Source organism: Hippoglossus hippoglossus, chromosome 14 (genome assembly GCF_009819705.1).
Source record: "Hippoglossus hippoglossus isolate fHipHip1 chromosome 14, fHipHip1.pri, whole genome shotgun sequence".
Taxonomy (NCBI): Eukaryota; Metazoa; Chordata; class Actinopteri; order Pleuronectiformes; family Pleuronectidae; genus Hippoglossus; species Hippoglossus hippoglossus.
This window is the reverse complement of record NC_047164.1, coordinates 10,881,451-10,905,891: the sequence shown is the minus strand read 5'-3', so window position 1 is coordinate 10,905,891 and position 24,441 is coordinate 10,881,451. Positions and strand designations below refer to the sequence as shown.

Sequence of the window (24,441 nt, the reverse complement as noted above, 5' to 3'; positions counted from 1 at the left end):
ATTCCTTTAAGCTCAGTCAGACTGGTTGTTATAACCAAAATAATAAGATGTAATTATTTTATTTAATAATAATAATTGCTAAGAAGTACCAGATCTGGATCCTGCAGCTCTGGAGTCCTGGAGATACCTGCAGAAAAGCATTAATGCATAATTTCCAACAGAAAAATCTAAAATGTTTTAGAACATTTTCTACTTTTCTTTATTCGTTGTCTTTATTTTTTTTGGGGGATATACGCTATAAACTGTAAAGGGGTTATATATATATATATATCCGAGGCCCTCAGCAGCCCACCCTCAGTGTTCTATTCTGTTCGGTTTATTTGTACTTTAGCATTATGGCTGAAAATGTAATGAAGTGCACAGAAGAGAAAAGTGACTCAACAAAAGATAATCATGTATTTTTTATTATAAGTCCAAATGGCTCAATTAATTAGTTTTTTCCAAAAAACACGTAAAATATCAACAAATTAGCGCATGATAAATAAACTAAATTGTTGATCGAGTGAAGTTTACATCTAGTGATTTGCCGTGCTTTTGTGTTTTCAGTCCTGATGCTCGTGCTCCTGTCCTGGTATCAGCCAGCGGATGCTGTCTGTTCTCAGGATGGCGTAAATAAAGAAGCCTGTGATGAAGAGGATGGAGAAGACCAGTAGCCAGTCGATGCTGCTCACCGGGACGCTGGGGAGGGGGCCCAGGCGGTCATCGTCCGTCACGTTTCTGTCAGTGACAGATTCAAATCCTGGGACAGACGAGATTTTTTAGATACAGCATACTTTATGTCTTTAAGGATAAGTCTTTTACCGTTCATACCTGTCTGGTTAGCAATGAATGAGGTGAGTGTCTCCAGCGTTCTGTCAGTGTGGTTGAAGCGAGCCATGGGTTTGGCCCCCTGGAACAAAAGAATGTTGGGCACAGCCACGGTCCCAAACCTTGTGGAGAGGCTGGTGGAAGATGGAGCCGGACAAGACAAAAGAATGACAAATCTTGATTGTTTTAAAGATTCACCAGAGTTACTAATTTGAGGTCTAGTTTACAAAGTAGTCAATAGGATCTAAAGGCAATGATCTGTACAAAAGCTGAAAATTATGCACACAAAAGAATTAACACACAAGTAATCAGAGCAGGTTTTTTGGGAGGCGGGCCAGGAGCTAACAGAGCGTTTCAGACAGAGGGAGCAGGAATGTATGTGTATAAGACAAATAATGTGTATTTTTAAAATATCAGCATGTAAACTTATTGCAGTTGACCTTAAATTAAAAATGATAAATTTGCAAATGGAAAAAATACGAGTGCTCTAAAGTGGGTTTTTCACTTGGAGCGGGATCAAACGTTTTCCAACCAATTACCTGCTGTGTTGAGAGGCATCAAGTGCCAAGAAGTGCATGCTGGGAAAGACTCTGGGTAGGGCGTTGAAGTGAGGTGCCAGGCTGGCGGAGAACTGGCACCACGCGGTGAAGAACAGCACAACAGAGCATTCTGTGCTGTTCACATTCAGGTACTCCATCAGGTCCTGAGACAAATGAGGGGCAGGGAAACAGATTGAGGGATGGGTTTCGAGTTCTTCTCATGGGAGAAACATGTACAGTAATCCACTTCTCTGACATTTTGAAAATCTGAGGGATATAAACAGAACCTACTGGACGTTTAAATCCTCAAACAGACAACTAGGTGCTCATCACACAAGCATCCATGGGAAGACATTTTATTTTTGTGAATGAAGTTTAATATATAACACTACTGTTTTTGGTGTATTAGAATGAAACAAAACTGGATTCTACTTGGGTTTACGCAACAATACAGAGCTGGATTTCTGGTACTTTTGTCAGGCTAACAATATTACAAAATATGAGTATATATATATATATATATATATATATACAAGAAATTAAGGAAACTGCAATTAGACGTGTTGTGTTAATGGCAACCCAACAAGTGAACCTCAAGAGGGCAGCATAAATACCTGTGAAACGTTGAGGACATGCACAGTAAAACTGTCAGTTTCTGTGAAGTTCCTCTTATCACAATTCACTTTGTACGTCTTGGCAGTTTCTGTGGTGTTCTGCTCCTCGGAGGTTGCGACACCTGCGTGCACTATGTCAAGGGTGACCTGGAGGGAAACAACCAGGGAGAAGTCAAATGCTGGAAACCGTCACTTCACTATGTATATTTTATCTTACCTGAGGCCAGCAGACTGTGCTCTGAATAACATGAAAATATAAAATAAAAACCAGTACAAAGCTTTAAGGGGAACTTAGACCTCATAAGTCCCTTAATCAGAAACAAAATACTGAAATCAAAAATTTGCTTATCACCAGTCTTTTGGAGAAGGTGCCTACTCCCACTACACATTTCTTTTGCAATCTGAAAAACTTAGAATCACATCTCTTCCCCCTTTTCCTCTTCAAGACACCAACCTGCTGTGACGGTTCGGTGCCCGTCTCCTCCAGTGACGCTCCTTTAGCAGACGAAGCGCACTGGGCACTGACCTCGTCACAAGGCGGAGAGAAACCTGACTGGAAGTCTTTTACATTTTTTGGGAAAAGGGACTCGATGTCAGACGGATTGATGGGGGCTTCAGTGCCCATCAGAGCATCTGCAATCTCAGCTGTCTTGAACTGCCTCTTCGGCAGAGTTTCCAGGTCTTCTGATTCAACAAACTTGGGGCTGTTCTCCAAGTCAGAAACAGCCTCCTCTGACAGCGTGAGCGCCAGTGACTCATCAATATCTGAAAAAATAACATTATGATAAATACGCTAAGTACACAAGACTTTCTCTCTTTGCTGCTCTGTCTGTAAGCCTTTTTTGATAGTGTAAGCAACAAAACTTAAATTCAAGCATTTTGGCAATATCTGTGAAGATAATCTTAATTCAAATAACAGTCATCATTTCTCTGCCATAAACTGTCCTTTATCTCTCAATTGCTGAGTGACCTAAAATGTCCCAAATATTTCTATTTAAGGCAACTATTCCACATTTGGAAAGTGAGCTGAAAATGATCTAGCTTAATTCAAGGCCAATACCTTATCGGATTCAAATAGAAGTGAAAATAAATATCACTTTAGTCTTTGATCTGCAGACTACAACTCATTTAATCATAATATTGACACAGTGGCTCCTTCAAATTTCATGTTTTGTTTAATCGTCTGTCTACAAAGATAAAACAGACAATCCTCACACTGAAGGCTCAGGAACAGCCAGAGGTGAGTATCGACTCCACTGATCAAGTTAAGCGTTATAAACGGGGTTATGGAGGAAGTTAGGTTCGAGTTGAGGTAACTTAAACACACTTTGCTTTCCCCAGAATCTGCACTCAGGTGGTGGAATAACAGCAACAAAAGAACCAAGCACATATTGGAAAAAATAACCTAAATGAGGGATCGACTGTGAAAATCGTGGTGGATTGATTGTCAGTCCATCATTAAGTGAATAATCATCTAATTTAGTTGGCTCTGAAACTAACAGTCTACAATAACAGCCCTGCCATGATTGATAACTTCAGGAAGGTCTCACTTCTCAGTATCTGTTGTAACTATTCAGTTTTACCGACACATTTGACAGAGCTGATAAATAAATACTTTTTCAGTTGGTGTTCAGTTAACATGGTCGAACAAATATTTCCTGAACCCTAACTTATAGCTCTTCCTTACACATATGTTTTAGTTTGATCGTGTATCACTAGCTTTTCCTAAATATCGACATAACGATCATAAGCTTTGATCAGCAGCGGGTAATGAAGATGAAGATATTCCACATATATGATATTTGAACTGCAGTTACCATGATTATAAGCAGTGTTGTGCTAGCTCTGTGTAGCTAGCAGGCGGCTGTGTCTCTTACCTTGGGCTGTCACTGACGAAAACCTAAAAACACCAGAATGATAACTAATAAATAATAAAACGCACGAAATGTAAAGGTTGTTCCAAACCCCCGTCATAGCTTCAAGCCGTGTGCAGCTACACTTAAATATAAACGGTTATCCTGACATGCTGTAGTGAATTCATGTTCTGCAGCTTGTAGGAACCAATGTAATGTGCTGTAGCAGACCGGAACAAAATAAACACCCCACTTCCGGGTAGAGCGGAAGTCGTTTTACCCTTCGAAAGTTCATGTATGTGTGTTCAGGATTTGTGGTTTATGTCGTCAGGATTTTTATTAAGTTTCTGTATTATTATTTTAAAATCATTTTTTTATATTATATCTATATTTTGTAATATTTGTATTTATTTATTTAATTTTTATTTAAATTATTGTTCATTTTTCAAAATGTTCTATATTTTCACGTTTATAAATTTCCTTGTACTTATCAGCTATCGTGTTGTGTAGGGTTATTGTTTGTACCTGATGTAATGTGTAGAATTTGTCAGTTAATAAAGTTTTAAAAACATTACAACACCTCTTATAATGCATCGATTGAAATATTCTTACATAATAAAATGTCTTGATTGTCTTTGATCTTATTGTCTTCAAGAGCAAAGATAATATTTGAATGTGAGGTGCTTTTGTGCTGCTTTTCTTATCCACTTAACTATTGACTATTTACCTGGAGGTGATTGGTTGTTTTACCACAAATAGCAAGTTTTTAAATGTTTCACTGAGGACAACAATTCAAGAAACATTTTGAACAGACTCTTTTACTTTCAGATTTATTACACAACTTTTGAACATTCCACAGTAATCATGCAGGAATAAAGTAGGAATGATACAAAGCTTCACAGGCCTCTCCAGTCACACACTTGGAATAACTAAGCTTCACATCTTCTCCAACAAAAACCACACTCAAAATGTAATTTACAGACAAGGGACCATGTCGGGATTTAACACTGAATGTGGTGAGGGAAAAAATATTCACTCAAAAAGTAAAAAGTGCTGATTTAACTTGAAATATTATAGCTACAAATGACAAGAAGGTCAATAAATCAACCACTTTACTGAGTCTGTTTTTCATTAATCCACCTTCAATAATCATCCTTCAATCAGGGTCCAGGTCCAAAATGTCAGTGCACTCCACTAAATGAACAAAGTAAAAAAACGGGGAAAACATTATTTTTAGCAGCATAAAATTGTAACACCTTGTCCACAAATTTAACAAATTATTTTAGATATGAATTTAACAGTGAAACAGATACAGACCTCGAGAGTTCTTCAAGGTTACACCTGACATGCTGGCCAATACATCAGTCATGACACTGTCATCGTCCTCCCCGTCTTTAACTTTCTGACGACAGCCATTTCTAATCCTATAGTCGTAATAATCCATTTTCACTTCACGCACTTTGATGCTGATCAGATGAGTCCCACTTTCCCTGACATAACCATAAACCAACATTTACAGTATAACTTACAGGTTTTCTTTCATCGAGCTGAAGCTGAAACATGTTTAGGTTTTTTCAATCAATTTTCTCAACTAAATGAACATCAACCACAACTGATCTGAAAAATAAACATTGTAGAATAATAACCTGATATTACCTGAGTTATTACAACAAACATATTGTAAGCATTCAACAACAACAAAATATCCCCCTCATTCACAGAGAGCCAAACAGCTTTTCTGTTCTAGAACGATGTTCTGTTCTAGATTAATTAAAACATGATTCACAATAACATAATAATAAATAATAATATTTTTTAAGAATGCAGATTTACACTGTAACCTTGCAATCTGATAATCAGACTGAAATGCCACTTTGATTCACTGGATCTGATACAAGGACAGAGGACAATGCTACAATCTCAATGGGACGTCACTGAGGAGGAGGGTGGTACAGTTTGCAAATTTGTTGTTACTCAATTAATGTAAATGTTCATTATTTTCACCAAACTCCATCATAAACAAGATCAAGACCTTTATGAGTCTTTGCAGGAAGCTGTGCAGCAGCCTACAACAAAGTAAGCACCATGTCAGAAGTCAATAGAGCTGTAGCTGCTGAAGCAACAGTGGATAAAGTCTATGCTAGACACCCAGTTAGCCAAGAATAAGGACAAAAAGTAAAACATGTTTCAGCTTTTCAGTGAGAAATCCTCATCAGGGTTTCAGGAGCGATTACAACAGAGGGAGATGACTGAGACAGACAAAAGACCTTTTTCACAGCAGACAACTCTCAAAGTGTAACAAACAACATTGATGATCTATTCAAGTGTCAAGATGTCAGCCTGCACAATACCGAGCAGCTAAATAGAATCAAACCATCATTAACTTTATTATCTATAGCCTGCATGTACCTTTCGATCTGTGTCTAAATATCTGCTGTGAAAAAGGCAGATGTATTACTCTTAATGTGTGAATCTAAAAACTATAAAACAAAACACTTAAACTGTAAAAGAAGACACAAACCTCAGGAATATGCGACAGGCAGGCATCACTTCAGCCATAACCTCAACAAGAAATGTTCAGTCAAACATCAAACACGTGGCTACATATGAAATCTATGAAAAGAGACCTTTTTTTTCAATGTAGAATTAAAACAAGGATCTAACTTTATATCGTCAATTTACAATCCATTCAATCAACTGTCCATGAAACAATTACACCTGCGTGTTTCGAGGCTTTAGATGCAGTGATTACTCAAAGCTTTTTGCATTAATCCAAACAATCATACCATCTTTCATGGGACAGTGCTTTTCTCATTTACATTTTATACAGAGGTTTTCATGCTCAGGTTACTTTGTGAGACATTGGAGTATTTCCTTCTATCAAATAAAGTTAGTTAACATCATATTCTTTGGTAGAGGGTGGAAAGAGTGTTTGTATGTGACGTTTCAGTAACCTCTGTTAACACAAACACACGTCAACTAAACAAGTGAGAAAAGGCCTTGTACAACAGTATCAAAATACAACAATAATAAAAAGTGAGAGTATCAAAGTTTACACGGTACAATATACATACGACAGGTTATTGCACCAAATTAAATAAATGTCTCCACTCTCTTAATCTGAATTCCCAACATATGAATTATACCAATGCGTGTTCTTCAGGCAAATTGGAAGATCAAACTCCGGAACAAAAACCGACACAGTGGCAAATAGTTTAGATCAAAATCATGTTTGACTGAATGTGACTGACTGTATTTACGATGCAATGAACATGCTGTGAAATACCTGTGAACAGTAAACCAATAAAACTAGTCCATTTCTTCATTTCTGCCTGTGGTCTGTTTCAACAAAAATATTTTCATGTTACAACATTTCAGACAAACATCAGCTTCTGATTCAAGTGCTCTATGAGGCTTTGATTGTGTACTTTATATTGTAAATACCTAATTAAAAAAATCTGATATGAATTTGACCATTAAATTGTATATATTTTTTAAACTGGACAGATTGATTAAAACAATTGATACAATTATTTTACGAGCAACTATGTAAAGTAAAAAACTAATTAAGACACTAAAACACATTAATCTGTACTTGCCAAATTCTTAAACCTTTGATTATTGTTTTCCTGTTCCTGATAATTATGAGTTTTGGCTTGTCGTTCTGGAGGAACAGCGCCCCCTGTCAGCAGATATCCCAGGAAATTCAAACTGGCAGCTCACATTGTAAAAACCCAGAATATAAACCAGCAATGTCAGAGAGCTTTCTCAGCAATGGTGTCATTTGTTCACAATAACTTCCTCAGCATTAAATTAATAAATTAAAACATGTGTCATGTGAGTATCAAATAAATTATAATAATATTAAATGTTTCTTCCTTTAGGATATTTTGTGTAAAATCGCTAAACAACTATAAGACAACTTCCATATTAATCATTGTCATTGACACGTTCATGTGACAAAGTTGATTTGGTTAAAATTTTTGGGACAAATAATAATTAATATTAATGTAGCACAACTGATTAAATCTTTGGGTGACGACTTTCCTGACAAGACAATGTTACAAAGCATCCACTCTATGTAAAGCAAAGTGCATTTAACGTCACAAAGTCAACACTGACCTGATTATGTTGTTTTCTGTTGTGTAAGTTAAGACTTTACAAAACAGGAAGTCAAAATTTAGTCAGATTTGATTGATAACTACAAAATAAATCTTTTAGAAATGTTGCCAATAGACAATTTAGAACAAAAATAAATATTAAATGTTCAAAAATCATCAGGTATTGACAGTTGAGACTGAACATAGGTTTAGATTTTCAGTCTTGATTAGAGGATATGACGTGATATTTTTTGTATATTGAACTGAGCACACTTTTTGTTTTGCTGCTTTGGGTTGAAACAAAATCCAACACAGATGCTTTTGGGAAATATAGTGTAAACAAATAGGGTTTTTGTTATAAAAATGTGTAATTTTGGTTTGTGTAGCAGCACCTAGTCCTTGGTAAGGAAACAAGTGCACTCCAGACAGAACAGTTCTACCAAGAGTCCACTGACAAATCCTCATTTCAACTGTGAATCCACAAGTGAGTCTGGACTTCGAACTGTCTGTGCACCAAAGATGAAATACGACATATTTTACTATTGTGAAGAGCGATCAAGGAACAGGAAATATCAACACTGTTCATTCACAATTACACAAAAACAACTTTTCCAGGGTGACTAATGAGCAGATGAGGCAACCATAGGGCACATTATCTCATCTTAAGCAGGTTGTATTAAAAAGCAGGAGGTCTCTGCATTTTTTGTTTTTATACTTTTGAGTGAAAAAGTTAGTACTGACTTGAATTTTATACAAGAATCTGTGATTTTCAGCTGCTCTGAGAAGACATTTAGTGGCTTGACCTTTAGAGAGTGAACAGTGATGAGTGAGTTTATTAGCAGGAGTATTTGTCTGGGTGTTAAGTTTGAGTGGAAAAGGTTGTATTAACCAGATTTCAGTTTTAAGTGCCTGATTATCTATTGAAGTGCCATTGAGCAACACACTTAACCCCAAACTGTTAAAATTTAACTGATAGACAAAGTATTTGATTGGATTTTACAAATGTGACACAATGGCCAATTAAAGACTGTAAAAACAACATTGCTGCTTGTCCCTCTCCTTAATTATTTCCTATTGTTTGATTAAACAGAATGAACAAATGTGACTGTCCATCATGAGCTGATATGATATTTAAACTGTAGTATGATGATAACATAAAGTCAATTAGTCCTTGTTTTGTGCTGTAAACATCCCAGAAAGGTTCACACACTTGTGGCTGCAATAAACATTTTAAACTGGATGCTTCAACAATCTGTTGATGTTAAAATGAAAAATAAATAAGAAATGAATTACCACTACAGTTGTTACTAAGATAAAAGCACCTTGCTCAGTGAACATCTGGAGTTTCTTTTCCCCCCATGATGACAGAAACAGTGTTGAGTGGTTAAACCTTCCGCAGGTTATAGATCTCCAGCAGTAGCACTGTAAAAGTAACAGTGTTATATCAAGTGGCAGGCACACAGATGACACCAACACCAATCATAGAAAATCATCTCGTCTCAGTCACAGCAGACTGGAAAAGATTAAAGTCCCCCCCCCCAAACATCTGTAAGGAAACCTGTACACATGCATCTCTTATTCCACTTATGGAGGGGGGGGGGGGCAGAAACAGAGCCTTCACTCGTTTGTCGTCTTCTCTTTGCAGGAAGGTTCACAGAGAAGTTCTTTGTGTGGCAGCGGATAGGGGAAAGCCGCCCCGCTGCAGGTGCTACCGTAAGCCAGTTTGTTGAGGCGAGAGAAGCCCTTGATGCTGCCGGGGGGCCGACCGGGGCTGACCTTGTACCCCGCCGCTCTGGTCGTACCCAGTGGCCTCCCGGGGCTCGTCTTGAAACCAGCAGCTCTGGTGGTACCAAGGGGTCGACCCGTGCTGGTTCTGTATCCGGCCAGCTTGGTGGTTCCCAAAGGCCTCCCGCGCCTGCCCGTCTTCCCCGCAGCCTTGCTCTTCTTCTTGGCATCGTCTGGCGCTTGATCAGAGCTTTTAATGCCTGGTACCTTACCCTCGAGCACTTCCTGTCTCTGGCACACCATGGGCTTGTGGCTCTGGGCGGGTAAGACCATGGGCATCAGGGTCATCTGAAGGGACGACGACGAGGGAGGAGGGTAGAACTTGTTGGACTGGGAGGCGCACAGGTCGAAGTGGGAGGCGGGGTGGTGGCCGTCCTCCGCGAGGCACGAGGGCCGGCTGCTCATGCAGAAGTCACTGCTGGTCACTTGGCGCATCATCGTCTGCTGGGAAGTGGAAATCAAGCTGTAAGTGTGTTATTATCACACATCAAAGAACTAACATCTTTGTGTAGACTCAGTGCTGTTGTGTGGGTTCTCCGGTGGTGAAAATCTAAGTTAACTGAAGTCAACAAATTATGAAACATCCTCAACTCTGCAATAAAACATGCAGACAGCAGCATTTTGCATAGAAAATAAAAATGTAATGTCTCGAGTCTGAGACCGAAATGTGTCCAGAGTTGCCTGAAGAAAGTCTGCTAGTGTTTTTGCTTTGTTGCTGAAAACGTTTTCCTGAATCTCCTGCCCTCAATTCACTCTCACTTTATTGTGCCAGGCAGTGTTTACCTGGCCAGGGATTTGAAACCAATTCTTTATACCTACTTTCTTTAGTTTATTTCAGCTTTTTGAATTTGGACCTATGATTATATGAATATAAATCCATTCATCTGGCAAACTCGTTACGCCCTTTTAAATCTCTTCAAAAAAAAGTTTTTATAGGTGTGCTTTCTCAGAACGTCTGAATTCACCTTCAATTTTTTATTAATTGATTTACTTTTAATGTCGATCTGATCATACAGACAGTTTTAATAATTTTATAACGTTTTATTTCTTACTCTTTTTTTCCCTTCAGCCCATGCAGGAGACTCTGTTTTCGCCCCTGTCAGTTTGTTGGTTGGTTTGTATGTTTATTTTTAAGCGTAGGGCGTGTTTAGCCATTTTCCAAGCGTGTTTAGGGAACTGATAACTATGAGTGTGTGTGATTTGGTGCAGCTTGATTGAGTTTCAGGGCTGTTGGCAGTATCAGTCAATGTGCTCTGCAGAGTACTATAGTCCTTCATGTATTTGTGCTTCAATGCTGTGTGATCTTCAAATTGCTTTTAACTGTTTCCTATTGTTTTGCATTCAATTCTTCATGTTTAACTTGTGTGTGTGTGTGTTTTGAAATGCCCCATATAAATAAAGTTCCTTATCAATATTATTATAATAAAAAAAAACAGAAGAATTCAGAAGACAAGTAAATAGTGGAGGATGAAATTCCAAAATCTGCCAACACACAAAAGATGTTTTGACTAAAACCAAATATACATTACACAATACAGTGCTGTTAACTAATGTGAGGGAATAAATCGTTTTTGAAAAGCAAAGTCAGTGTGTTGATGCTGATCAGAGGATGCAGGGAGGAGGTGTGGACTTTAACACACACAAACACACACACACACTGTCTGTCTGTAGTAACACTCATTCACAAAAGGCATGAACAGGGATTCAGCATCTTTGCGCCCAGACGACAATAAAAACACACACACACGCGCACACACACACCTCCTGCCCTGCCTGTCACTTCACCTCCTGTGTAACATTAGAACGTAAAGGCTGCCGCCGGCCTGAATGACGCTTTATATAAAAGAACACATTAAGAAACACAGGGATCGTTCATCATCACCACAGTCGGTCTGCAGACGTGTTCGCAGGGAGGTGACTGTACCTCGATTGTTCGCAGATCTGGGAGCAGAAAGGGTTAAAGAGAAAAATGATCTTTCATCCCTCAAAGCGTGAGCGGATCCATTTTCCCCTCAGAAATCTTCCTCCTCTCTCCGCAGGACGTGGGTCACACAACGTGTAGAACCGGGTGGCCTCAGTGTGATGAAGGTGAAGAGGAGGAGAGACGGTGCAGAGAGACGAAGGTTTTTTTTATTTCCCAGCTCCAGAGGTTTGGATAAGAAACGCAGCCATTTTCCATTAAAAATTAATAAGACGGAGGAGCGCAGTCTGCGCATGCGCACATCAGGGTTTTCCTCCTTCCCCTCCAGAAGCAGCTGTTTTCACTCTGACATCCACTGAGCTGAACATCTGCATCCAACAAACTGCTCCAATCCAACCAACACTGCTTTCTAAAACAGTATTATTGTTCCTATGCTGAGATATAATCCATCTGCACTGCTCACAAAGAGCCTAAAGAATAATAAACACATGAAAGCCTTTTGAATAATTAAGAATGTACAGTATCCAGCGATGGATCCAGGCTATTTCTAAATCGGGGGCCACAATATACACAAAGGGGTCAATTATATGTCCAATATTCATGCACAACTCCTGATTCCAAAAGGTGAAGATTCAAGTGAGGAAATTAGATTTGAAACCTCAATGTCTTTTTTTAAAAACAGACCTTTAACTCATGGCTTTTACCTGGTTTTTCAGTTTTTCCTCCTTCCATTCAAGAAGCAGTTTGATATCCAAGCACTGGTTTCACTCTGACATCCACTAAACTGATCCCCTGGATCCAAAAAGAGGCTTTAATCCAACAACTGCTTTTAAAAATATATATTATTTGCTTATTGTTCTAATACTGAGCCATAACCCAGCTGCACTGCTTACAGAGACCTTAAACAACTGAAAGCCTATTGAATAATTAAAATGGTGGTAAGAATGTACAGTATCCAGAGACGGATCCATGATTTTTCTTGAACAGGGGCCATAAAGGGGCCACGAATTAACACAGCCGGACAGTCTCTTGTCAACAGCTGCACACATCAAGTTTACTCTCTATCTGAAACTTAAACATTGGAAATCCAAAGCCCCCTTTACATTACTGTAGTGGAATACAGAAATGTGTTATTTAAAAATGAAATAGTCATCGAAAATCAACTATTTGGAAATGTATGGGGGGGGGGGGGGGGGGGGGGGCTTGAAAAGTGGCTTTTATATTCAATGTTTGTTGGATTTGATTGTTTTTGAGTTTGTTGTTTTGTATTGTTTTTTTTGTCAGAGACAAAGAATGAATGTAAAGGATGATGTTGTGACTTAAGTTTTGCTGATGAAGGATAAAATGCAGGATTACTCAGGTAGAGACATGGCATATGATTATATATGATGCACGTGTTTATTTAGATTTAATATATCCTTCAAATCTTGATCAGAAATGAAAATACTGAGGTTGAGCTTGTTTGTTGAATGTTTGGAGTAAATATGTTTGTTTACTGATTGTTTTATCGATGTGGGTAATATTGAGAAATTAAAAAAAACATTTAAAAACTTGACTTCCTTATTAACATCAGGTTTTATTCAGAGAGAAAGTAAAAACATCTTTCATCTGAGTCTTATTTCTTGAGGACAATGGCTGGTATGTGGCTTTTACAAACAAATCCGAACAAAAAAAATTACATTACAAAAAAATCTGTCTTATATTAAAAGACATGTTGAATTTAGCTTGTTGTTGCATCCTGGTGGTCTCATGACACTGAAGGTGAAAACAGCATCACATTTTGGTATTTGTTTGTTCATAAAAAATTACTGGAAACAAAAGCTGCCTTCAGACATGCACTGAGGTCTGGACATTCTCCACAGGGGCTGTATGTGGGAACTCAAACGCCAGAGTGCGTTGCTCCCGACATTTTCAAAAAATGTTCCTAATGGCCCCGAGATTAAAATGTCTGAGTGAGCCCATGTGAGAATTCAGCAGGAAAGCGCCCGGAAAATGTCCTTATCTGGAGTTCATGTCTGAAAACAGCTTTGGGGGGGAAACAGATGAAAAATAGAAACACACATACACTGAACTTAATATGCCATTATTAAAAATATAGACTAAAACATTCTTCAACCAATCTGATGAGACAAGATAGATGACAGGAAACAGTGGAGAAATGGACACTCCTCCAACAAGCCTTGGGTTCTCCCCTACAACACTTTGTATCGGCCTTTGCTCGTCGGCTGGTAGGAATTTTGCTAGAAGGAAAAGAGAAGGTGATGAGAAACATATTTTTATTTACATACAGGGGAACAAACCCCTACATCTTATTTTCCTTCTCTAAAATCCAGCACAAGGAAACAGCTCCTATTTAAGCTGATATCAACATGATGTCCACTACTCGTTATTGATTTCAAGCAGCAAAAGATACTTACTAATCTGATGAGTTCTTCCTTGATTAACCGAGTAATCTCTGTTTTCGCTTTCTGCACAGCCAGCTCATTAGCACCTGGAAAACAAACATAACATTAATATACAGTATATGTGGATGAATCAAACACTAGGAATAAATGTAATATTCAAGGGATAGATAAAATTAGGAGTGAGATATTATTTTCCCAACACTTACTCTCAATAGCCAGATAGATCTTGCGTTCTCCCTCCTTTGGCTCTTTGCCTGGAGGGAAATAGGTTCCTCTGATGGTGATGGCAGCTTCAGAGTATTCACCAATCCTCTGCAGAGCTTCTTTAGATGTCACCTTCCACCTGGCCGTCTGGAGAAGAACAGAATAAGGAATATTATATTAAATACTTTTCTTTCTCCATTCGTCCAAGCGGATGATACCAACTACTACACTACTTTAACAACAAGTCTTACGCTGTAAACTGTTTTATTTCCCTCTCTTGCTGAAAGCTTTGAGCCGGTTTTACTCTGCACGAATGAAACAAATCAGGCTTGTTTGATTGAGTGTATTCGGGTGTGGTTACACATGTGCGGTCTTACATTCGACCCACATTTTTCTGTCTAAACCAATCGGAGCCCTAGTCTGAGAGAAAACTATCGCAGCCCGACCTGAACCCGGCAGGCATTCCGTCTTTTTGTGTCAAGCCCAACCCAAACCCAAATATTTAGAATCAGGCTCGGCTCAGATAATCACACTGGCATCTGTGCACACACCCACCGTCCACACCTGTATTTCACAGTGGCAAGGTGAACTCACTTAACACCAACAAATGATGAATTAAGTCAAAACAAATCTATATTTCCATCACTTATTTCTTGCTCCTGTGCAAGTTGCATGTGAATGGAATTAACTGCGGTTACTTAGGACTCAGTGAACGCCCATACTCCTGTGAAATAAAAGCATTGGAAAATCCAAAAGCACAGATGAAAACTAGAAGAGAAATGTGCTGAATATTCCGTCAGGGCTCTGCACTGTGTGCTGCTGACCTGAGGGAAGTCGTTGATTTCCAGCTCCTCTTCGTATCTCTTGACCGTCTCTGCCTGTTCAGCCGCCTGCCGCTCCTCCTCCAGCTTCTCCACAGGCGTGTAGTTCAGCTTGGCATTGATCTTCTCTGCCAGCTGCTCCGCGATGGTCTTGGCCGACACAGAGGGCGTCATGATGGTGCCGCCCCGCAGGATGGCGTTCGTGGCCTGTTGCATCACGTCCTGTACAAGAGAAAGAGCTTGTTTGGTATTTTTGATTGGAAAAGTATCTAGACACAAAACATGATACATACAAACTAATGAAATGATATAAAAACTATAAAAGAAAATTGAAAAATGAACAAAGAACAAAGAAAAGAAACATTAGATGAAGAGCTTTTGCACATTTTAATTTAAAGTGGAATAAATAAGAACTGTCATTTTTAATTTTATATATATTGTTTTATAGTCATCCAGAAAAACAGACTGAAGGAGGAGACCACCGATGGGAAGATTATCAGTGCAATTGTCTATATTGTGATGAAATATTAGTTATTTTCTTTAGTATCTACTTGACGTACCTGAGCCTCGGCTCCCAGGTTTTTCTGAGCGTTGATCTTAAGCGCCAGCCTCTTGGCCATCTCCAGTTTCTGGATGTTTCCAGCAGACGGGGGTCCAGCGCCTGGCATCCCTCCTCCACCGGCGGCTGCAGCGTTGGAAGCTGATCCTGCAGGACCGGAAGCCGACCCGGGAGCAGACAGGTCCTTTACCCTCTTCTTGGAGTTAAACATACTCTCTATCTGCTCCTCAATCTGAGGACGGGAAAAAGTAAGGGGGACGATTGAGTGGGGTTGGACTTGTTATTGGTTAATCGGTAATGATTATGTACTTATAACGGGGAAGACAGCACACGGATAACAGCTTCAATATGATGCAGAGAAACAGATGAGTCAGACAATTGGTTCCATAAACACATCAATATTTTAAATCATGCAATAAACAATGAAACTGAAAAGGTCACTCACATCCAGCGCTCCGTCCTCGTCATCAGAGTCCTGCAGGCCGAGAGCAGCTTTCTGCAGCTTCTTTCTCTCATTGGCCAGAGCGTGTTCTGTCTCGTCAAACTTGAAGCCTTTTCCTGAGAAGCCGCTGCTGCTCTTAATTGTCTTACCCTCCTGTTTGGATAGAAAAATTAATGATGAAAAATAGAAGGGACAAATATCAGGGTAATGCTATGAATTGAATGGTCACATTGATTTTTTTATTTTTATAAGATTGTCACAAATTTCTAGCTCACATACAGTGTTGCTTGAAGATTGAATGTAGCTTTGTTGCACACACACTCTTAACAGTTCATATTCCTCTTTCCCTCATCTTACCGCTTTCTGTTGGTCTTTGAAGGAGGCCCAGAGCTGCTCCAGCTCTGGTGGGACAGGAGAACTTGAGAGCTCCAACGCTTTGATGATGTCACCAGCATAGCGAACCTGGTCCTGTGTGATGAAGGTGTAAGCGAATCCCTGAGAGAAAGAGCAAGATGTAGAACAAAACATGTCAAGATTTTGATTCTGTTATCTGTCCAGAGATGACATAATCATTATTACATATGTTCTTCTTCATTGTCAAAACCTTGTGCCTACATTGCCCACAATGCAACCACCAGTTAGAGATTCTGTGAGTAGATTTAGCAACGTTTCTCACATTTCTCACTGATTTGTAAAGTTACACCCCCTTTCAGGTGACTGACCTTGTTACCTGCTCTGCCCGTGCGCCCAGCCCTATGGACATAGTCCTCGTAGTGGTTGGGACAATTGTAATTGACCACCAGGATCAGCTGCTTGACGTCCAGGCCTCTGGCTGCCACAGAGGTGGCCACCATGAGGCGACAAGCCCCATTTTTGAAGTCATTGATGATGCTGTCTCTGTCGTACTGGTCAATTCCTACCGAGGAGCCAAGGGAAGGATTAAATGAAAACCTAGACATAACCATGGCAGAAAGCCCCTAAGCCCCATATTACATGTGATTTTCTTTATAAACTTCATATAAGATCCTGTGTGTACGTGGCGATGTTTCTAAACACAAACATTTACTTCTCAAGGTTATCAAAGATCAGAAATCAACTGTCGCTAATTCAACTGTTGCAACAGCAGAAACCAAACTGTCTAAATCAGAGTATTCTTCATTCCTTCACATATATTGCAGTTTAATTTCAGTTTGGAATCCTGGAATTCTATCAGAAAATGCTCATTAGATATGCTTAATATATCTAAAAACTAACAAATGTAATCAGTGGCTTACCTCCATGCAGTGACATGCATGGGTACGAGGCTTTCATCAGGTCTTTCAGCAGCGCGTCCGCGTGCTCCTGTTTGTCCACAAAGATAATGACCGAACCCTTCTCCTGGTAGTGACCCAGAATCTCCAGCAGCTTCAGGAACTTCTTGTCCTCATCAATCACCAGCTACAGAAACAAAGAAGGAAGTCAGTGACATGTGAGAGCTCGGATGGGTTACCAGTGTGAATTGAAAAAAAGGACAACAAATAACCAAAAGTTCTATTTCACATAAACCCTTTGCATTTACCACATGTTGTTCCACATCTGAGCAGACGACACTGCGGCCTCCCACCTGGACCTCCAGAGGCTTGATCAGGATCCTACGAGCCAGTGCCTCCATGGCTCTGGGGAAGGTGGCTGAAAACATGACTGTCTGACGGTCTGGGCGCACATTGTCCACGATACGCATCACCTGGCGGAGGACAAAGAAGACACATGGAGGTTTGTGAATTTTGTCAACTCTTTTTTTGGGCCAACTTAAAAAATATCTCAAACAGTTCCTGCTTTTTTGAGGCCACCAAACATTGACAGTTGCAGCAACAGACAAAAACAGTATAAATATAAAAGAGACCCACCTGCGGCTCGAAGCCCATGTCAAACATCCTGTCTGCTTCATCCAACACCACATATGTAACTCTTCGCAGGTTGGTGACTCGGCCTATACACCAACGGAGAAGGGCACGGAGAAAAAATGTTAACTTGAAGAAAAGTCAGTCCTCTTCTTCAGAACACATGAAAGTAATCTAACGAACAAAAATCCTTTTGCTGGATATAGCTACTTCACATTACTTCACAAGAAAACAAGTCATCTTAAGTTCAGCACACTCTTCAGTGGTCTAATTTCAAGTGGCCAGGGTTTTCATTTGATTTGTAATTAACATATATATATATATTTTTTTTTTTTTTGCTCGTCTCTGGTCTTGCGTACCATCTCATGAGGGACCTAGAAAAGTCAGAAAACAGCCTCAAGATACAATACATGAGATGGAGCCCCATCAAGCATTATCTGCGCCTTTTCACCTACAAGGGAAACATATTACAGATTACCTCGCATGTGTGGAAGCCACAAAAACCCTTTTTACTTTAATAAACATAATGCAGATTTAAAGTGTCAGCAAATACAAGAGTTACTACCGTCTGAAAACATTTCCCGCATTCATTCACAGCTTTATATGAATAGTCAGAGCTTCACAGGGCTCTACAATGATCGTTATTCCCAGAAAACACCTTAAATACTTAAACAACAACACTGTAGAACCCTGGTTGAGCATTCAGACTATTCTCATTTCAAATAATAAATTCCCTATATCCATATTACGACACAGATATCATATAATGGTCATCCTGGCTTGGAGACTGAAGAACCATGGCGGCAGCACCAGGTTCACCTACCTGTACTTGCCCTGATCTTCAGGACACAGCAAAGTCTTGGCTGATTCCAGAGGTGGTCAAATAGTGCAACAGTTTAGTAAGTGGTAGTGATGTGGATCATTATGTTCTTCATCATATTGTAACATTAATTCCATGCAAGATAATTAACAAAATGTTCACAAGGCATCAAACGGTGCTTGTTTGCGTCAACTTCCCGTCAGAATAAAAAAGTATATGAACTTACCACTGTTGGCCCCCAACATGTCAATCATTCTTCCTGGTGTACACACAATGATCTCAGCTCCTCTCTTCAGCTCAGCAATCTGCAACCCAACAACAAATGACATTATTAATATCATGTTCAGACGGTTTGTCTTTGTAAATGACAGTGTACTGCTGCATAAATGTAAAAGCACGAAAAGTCAAGTAAAAGCACAGCAGGATGCAGTGTTTGGGGCAAAGAAGTGAATTTGCTCAGAATAAGTTTACCTGTTCGCTGATACCAGTGCCTCCATAAACACACACCACCCTGAGCCCCAGCGACTTGGAGAACTTCTTACACTCCTTGGTGATCTGCAGAGCCAACTCTCTGGTCGGAGTCATGATTATAGCTTCAGGAGGGGGAGGAAAGGAGGTGAGAAAATGTTTTAAATTGAGCACTCGTTTTCCACCATATTTAATAACTGTGACGGAAAATATTTGCTAAGTATATTATCAAAAGTAAAATTGACTTGAATGACTTACTGATGGGTCCCTCAGACTCTTCCAGGGGCCTCTGGTCCATTATATGTCGGAACATGGGCAACAGGAAGGCTATGGTTTTCCCACTGCCGGTCTTAGCGATGCCAATGAGGTCTCGGCCGGACATGATGGCAGGGATGGCCTGGGACTGGATGGGGGTGGGTTTGTCGTAGCTGTGCCTAGGTACATTTGGGAGAAAGAAATTAACACAAATACAAACTGTTGGTGGCGATTCATAAAGAATCAAGTGTCATTTAAAATCTGAATATTCATGTGATATGAGTAGTTCATATCCAGCTGAATATGAATGTATTTATTTCATTATTTTTTTTAAACGGAAGCTACTCATTGTACATTAACAGAAATCTGTGCTCAGGCCGTTTACAAACAAGATGACGGCCCAACTATCTTTGACTGAAAGTGATCACCATTGATATTGCCCCCAGAATGTTACCTCACAACAGTCACCACAAGTCCGACTTACTTCTTCATAGCATGAAGGATCTTCATTGATATCCCACACTGCACCCAGGTCTTGATGGGTTTGGGGCAGCCCTTCCCTTTAACAACAATGCCTTCCAGGTCCAACCTGTAAGTGTTCACATCTGTAGAGATAAAAAAAACAGAAAGGCGTTATATAGACCATGAGGGATTGGATGAAGACAAATACACGTGTATAATCTGACAAAGGAGCAGTTAACCTTCTCAAGGAATAAGTATTTGCTAGTTTAACAGCCTGATAAACTGGTGGGCATGTTAAGCTGCTTTCAGACATGCACTGAACTTCGCAGATTCTCTGTATTTTCTCCAGAGGAGGTGAATGTGGGAACGCAAATGTCTGAGTGAGAGGCTCCAGATTATCTGCGGACTTTCTCCGCCTGGCCTCCTGGTATAAAGTCCATAGAAAGTGACGCTTCTAACGCGTGACAGACACAAAAATGAAAAAACAAACAAAAAGAAAACAAATCTCTCACGCTGGGTACACTCCAGACCCAGTTTTCCGGACTTTACCCGCAGGTCATGTCGGAAAATGGATTCATTGTACACTCAGCAGAAGCTGTCCTATGGCTATATAAGTCTAAAATTGTATTTGTATTATAATGATGTTAGATGCAGCCTAACAATATAAATATGGGATATAAAATAGGGTAGGGGATATGTGGCAGTTTTCAATTTCAATTTCAATTTAATCTCTGTGATGGGATCCAAACTGAAAGGATGATTGATTCCCATTTTCCCGTTTACCGACCTTCTTGAGTCATCTTGGCCAACTCAGGCACCTCCACATAGAAGTTTTTACGGTACGACTCGTACTGGATCTTCCCGTGGTCAACAGGCTCCAGGACTTTCCTTTGTTTGGTCTGGAACCCCGTCAGAGCTGTTTGCAGATCCACCTCCTCCTCCTCTGATGAGTACTGTCAAACACAACCATAGAAAAATCATTCTCACAACAGAAATACAGGTTTAATTACTGTTCATGTGACATCCTTACCAAAAAAATCATTAACTGTGGGAAAAAATTACCTCCATGGCATCCTGGTCATTCTCCATCAGCTCACCCTTCTTCTTGTGAGTGTGAGGTCCTTTCTTGGTTTTCATAACAGTCATCACCTTAGATATGGATATCGCTCCTTTCTGTTGAGGATGAAAAAACACACAATCATTATTTGACAAAACAGCAAAGGAAAACATCCATGAAGAAAACTTCTGAATGCTGGGAGACAAACTGATGTTGACGTAGGACACTGGACAATAAAAATTACACATCCCTCTCACACTCACCTGATCATTTCCCTTCACTCCTCCCATGTTGAATTTCTTCACCTCCTGCTTCACCTCCTCCATGTAGGCATCCAGAGGATCAATGTCATCCTCCTCTTCCTGCTGCTCCATAGGAATCTCCTTCTCTTCCTCCTCCTCCTCCTCCTCCTCTGCCTCCACCTCCTCCTCTTTCTTCTCCTCCTTTATCTCTATCTCTTTTTTCTCCCCTTTCCCTTCTCCATCGTCATCATCGTCTCCCTCCATAGGCGCTGAGCCTTCCTCATCATCGTCTGAAATGAAGAGTCAATCATTAGAGCTCTGCAGCACTAAAGCTAAGGTCTGTATTGATCAAGTGATCAGTTAACTGATGAAAGTAGATTAAAACATTATAACTTCTTTTATTTAACTTCTTATCAAACACAATTACCAAACTTTTACTGGATACATAATGCTTTCATAATGTAAAATAACAGGTTACATGTTGTTGTTGATAATAACTAGCACATGATTACTTATAAGTATTGCAGGTTATTTTAAACTGTGCTTCTTCACCTTCATCATCCTCGAGGCTCCACTTCTTTCCCTGCTTCATCTCCTCCAGTTCTTTCTTGATCTCTCCGATGCTTTCGATTGCCTTCTGCCTCTGCTCTATTCTCCACTTCTCCACCCGCTCCTTCCTCTTCCTCATCTCCTCCTCCAGCTTGTTCTGGTCAAAGTCTTGCTGCACAGACACAAAAGAAAGATCTGTAACATTTTCCTTCCAGTATGTGGTGACATTTTACTGACTGGAAAGAACTGAAGCTACAGAACTTACGTCCTCAACCTTTTCATCCTCTTTCTCCTCTTTAACCTTTTTCTTTTCAGATAAAGGGTCAACGTTTTCCTCCTCCTTGCCCCTTGATCTGCATGGAAGATAACAACAAAAGAGAGTTACACAAACTGTAGTGAATGTGACCCCCACGCCTAGAGAGAAACTATTGAGAATCATTTAGGGTTATTGTTTGGCTTCATTTTGAGAAATCCTACCCCTAGTGACTAAGACCACTTCAACTCAAATTTAAGGACAAGTCATCGACATTTTCTGGTTACATTAACTAAACATTCTTTATCTGATAAGAACATTTTTAAATTTATGACCCTGGGCGACAGTGTGTACTGCTGGATTGTGAATGCTGCACAAATGTATCCTGAAGATCCTATGGGCTTTTGGTTAGTTAATGTCATGTCTCACTTTTCATCTGTTCTTCTGCTCTTGTTGGGGCTGCCAGATCTGGACCTCCGGGCTCTGCTCCTGCTGCCTGACCTCCTTCTTTCTCTGCTTCTGGACCTCCTCCTTTCTCTGCTCCTGGATCGCCTGAACAACAAGTACAAACATATGACATAAAGACAAAAATGACCGGAGGGAAAATAGTCTCTTTCTCAAGAATAACTGATATGTCATTATCTCAAGTGAATTCAAATAAGTGCATGCAAACAAATTCAAACTCTCCTAAAATTAACTACAGTTATTTTAATGCCATATGTTTTGTGGTAACACCAATTCAGCCAGTGAAAACCCAACAAAAAATACATTTAATTAAACCATCTTTAAACAGTGAGTGAGGGAGTAAATATGGTTTTGTTATGTCACAGCTACAACAAACAAATTATTAAGTTTTAAAGGGGCCAAGAAACAATGATTCTCATCAAAGTCTCCTCTTCAGTCTTATCTGGATCTTGTGGTAGTCCACAGCTCAGAAAAACTGCATTTACGATGCTGGTATCATACAAAGTGTGATCAAAGATCTCATCCCAGATAAAAGGGACTAAATAAAATACAACAGTGACCTGCCTTATAAATTGTAAATTCAACTATAAACAAATGTAGTGTTTAATCGTAGACCACATAAGGACATAGAACACCCACCTAGCTCGCTTCCTGTCTCTGGACCGGGTCCTGCGGCGGTCCTTGCTCCGGGACCTCTCCCTCCGGCTCCGGTCTCGGTCCCGGTCCTCCTTCTTGGAGCGTTTGTCCGGAGAGCGGCTCTTCGAGCGGCTGCCTGAGCGTCCCCGAGACGCTGAGCGCTTCCTGTAGTGTCTGAGGAGCAAACAGCAGAGAACTCACGTCGGCTGCAGAGTGTCGACCGGAGGCTACACGTTCAACAACTTTTTTTTAATTCATATTCCACAGCTGTGTGAGACCAAATGTTGTCGGGAGGCGCACTAACACACCGACGCCTCAGCTAGCATGCTAACGTTAGCCATGGGAATGAAACCAGCTCAAGCAGCGACAGAAGGGAACACAGAATGAAGCGGATCTCTGGGACTTACCTCGACTCGCGTCCCATCGCTGTTCCACCGAGTTAGGTCTGGTACAAAAATGAAATCAGATCATGGATTGTGACGAACGACGGACGGTGAATGGTTGTTTGTGCCGTTGATCCTGCGCGTAAGAAAACTGCGACACATAAGTGCGACAGTTTAAATTACAAACTTAACAACGGAGTGCGCCCCCGTGCGTCGGGAGGTCAGAGCGGCGAGTACACATCATTCGCCCTGAATTACACAGTTGATGCCAAAATGAATCAATGATGAAATCTGTGAATCAACAGGTGTAAACTCATGCATGTGGGAACAGTAACAATCTGATGATTCATGTACTTTGTAAAAAAAATAAACAAACCAGAAGCTCTGAATTTTTTAAGATAAAATAAACAATTCCATTAACTATTAATTTAGACAATTGTTTGACAATAAGATAAGATAAGATAAAATAATCCTTTATTAGACCCGAAATGGGGAAATTTGCAATATTACAGCAGAAAGAGTGAAAAATAGGCATCAGTAAGAAATAATAAGTAACATACAATACCTAAGTGTAAGGATAATAATACTTAAGTGTGTAAGGCAATATAAACAAATATAAAAAGATGTGACTGGAACAAAAACTGGTATATACAAGAAAAAATATGTACAGTGTGAGAATATGTATAGTGAATAATGCAAAAAGGGTTTGATCAATCAACTAAGCTCCATTATTCCCTGTGCCTGTGGGTGTAGGAAGATAAATAAAAACCTAGTCTTCTAATAGGATCTTGCAGAGGTGTTAGGTAATTTTTCTCTAATACTTACGGTAAGTCCTGTATCTATATTGTAATATAATATATTACACTATCATATATCAGAGGGGAATGGTGTACTTTTTACTCTGCTATATTTACAACATAC

General features: G+C 39.8%; 3 protein-coding genes across 4 annotated transcripts; all 3 read right to left on the bottom strand.

The window, feature by feature from the left end:
• Positions 1 to 390: 390 nt before the first annotated feature.
• Positions 391 to 4,045, bottom strand: txndc15 (thioredoxin domain containing 15). Its single transcript, XM_034606976.1, has 6 exons — positions 3,838 to 4,045; positions 2,415 to 2,725; positions 1,961 to 2,107; positions 1,347 to 1,510; positions 811 to 941; positions 391 to 739 (listed from the first exon to the last, which is right to left on the bottom strand). Exons 1-6 carry the CDS (start codon positions 3,932 to 3,934, stop codon positions 543 to 545), a joined length of 1,047 nt encoding a protein of 348 aa, XP_034462867.1. The 5' UTR covers positions 3,935 to 4,045; the 3' UTR covers positions 391 to 542.
• Positions 4,046 to 9,076: 5,031 nt separating this feature from the next.
• c14h5orf24 (chromosome 14 C5orf24 homolog) lies at positions 9,077 to 12,296 on the bottom strand. Of its 2 annotated transcripts, none has more exons than XM_034607106.1 (2): positions 11,623 to 12,296; positions 9,077 to 10,142 (listed from the first exon to the last, which is right to left on the bottom strand). In XM_034607106.1, exon 2 carries the CDS (start codon positions 10,134 to 10,136, stop codon positions 9,531 to 9,533), a length of 606 nt encoding a protein of 201 aa, XP_034462997.1. In that variant the 5' UTR covers positions 10,137 to 10,142; positions 11,623 to 12,296; the 3' UTR covers positions 9,077 to 9,530. The 2 variants fall into 2 exon arrangements, with proteins under 2 accessions (XP_034462997.1, XP_034462998.1); XM_034607107.1 differs by having other exon boundaries at positions 9,077 to 10,139.
• Positions 12,297 to 13,175: 879 nt separating this feature from the next.
• On the bottom strand, positions 13,176 to 23,672 carry ddx46 (DEAD (Asp-Glu-Ala-Asp) box polypeptide 46). Its single transcript, XM_034606897.1, has 23 exons — positions 23,545 to 23,672; positions 23,141 to 23,311; positions 22,466 to 22,588; positions 22,049 to 22,136; positions 21,787 to 21,955; positions 21,256 to 21,524; positions 20,998 to 21,108; positions 20,723 to 20,888; positions 19,958 to 20,078; positions 19,477 to 19,652; positions 19,222 to 19,343; positions 18,977 to 19,055; positions 17,937 to 18,019; positions 17,609 to 17,773; positions 17,325 to 17,487; positions 16,773 to 16,966; positions 16,408 to 16,545; positions 16,054 to 16,203; positions 15,610 to 15,840; positions 15,053 to 15,271; positions 14,231 to 14,375; positions 14,037 to 14,110; positions 13,176 to 13,859 (listed from the first exon to the last, which is right to left on the bottom strand). Exons 1-23 carry the CDS (start codon positions 23,559 to 23,561, stop codon positions 13,812 to 13,814), a joined length of 3,222 nt encoding a protein of 1,073 aa, XP_034462788.1. The 5' UTR covers positions 23,562 to 23,672; the 3' UTR covers positions 13,176 to 13,811.
• Between the last annotated feature and the right edge of the window lie 769 nt (positions 23,673 to 24,441).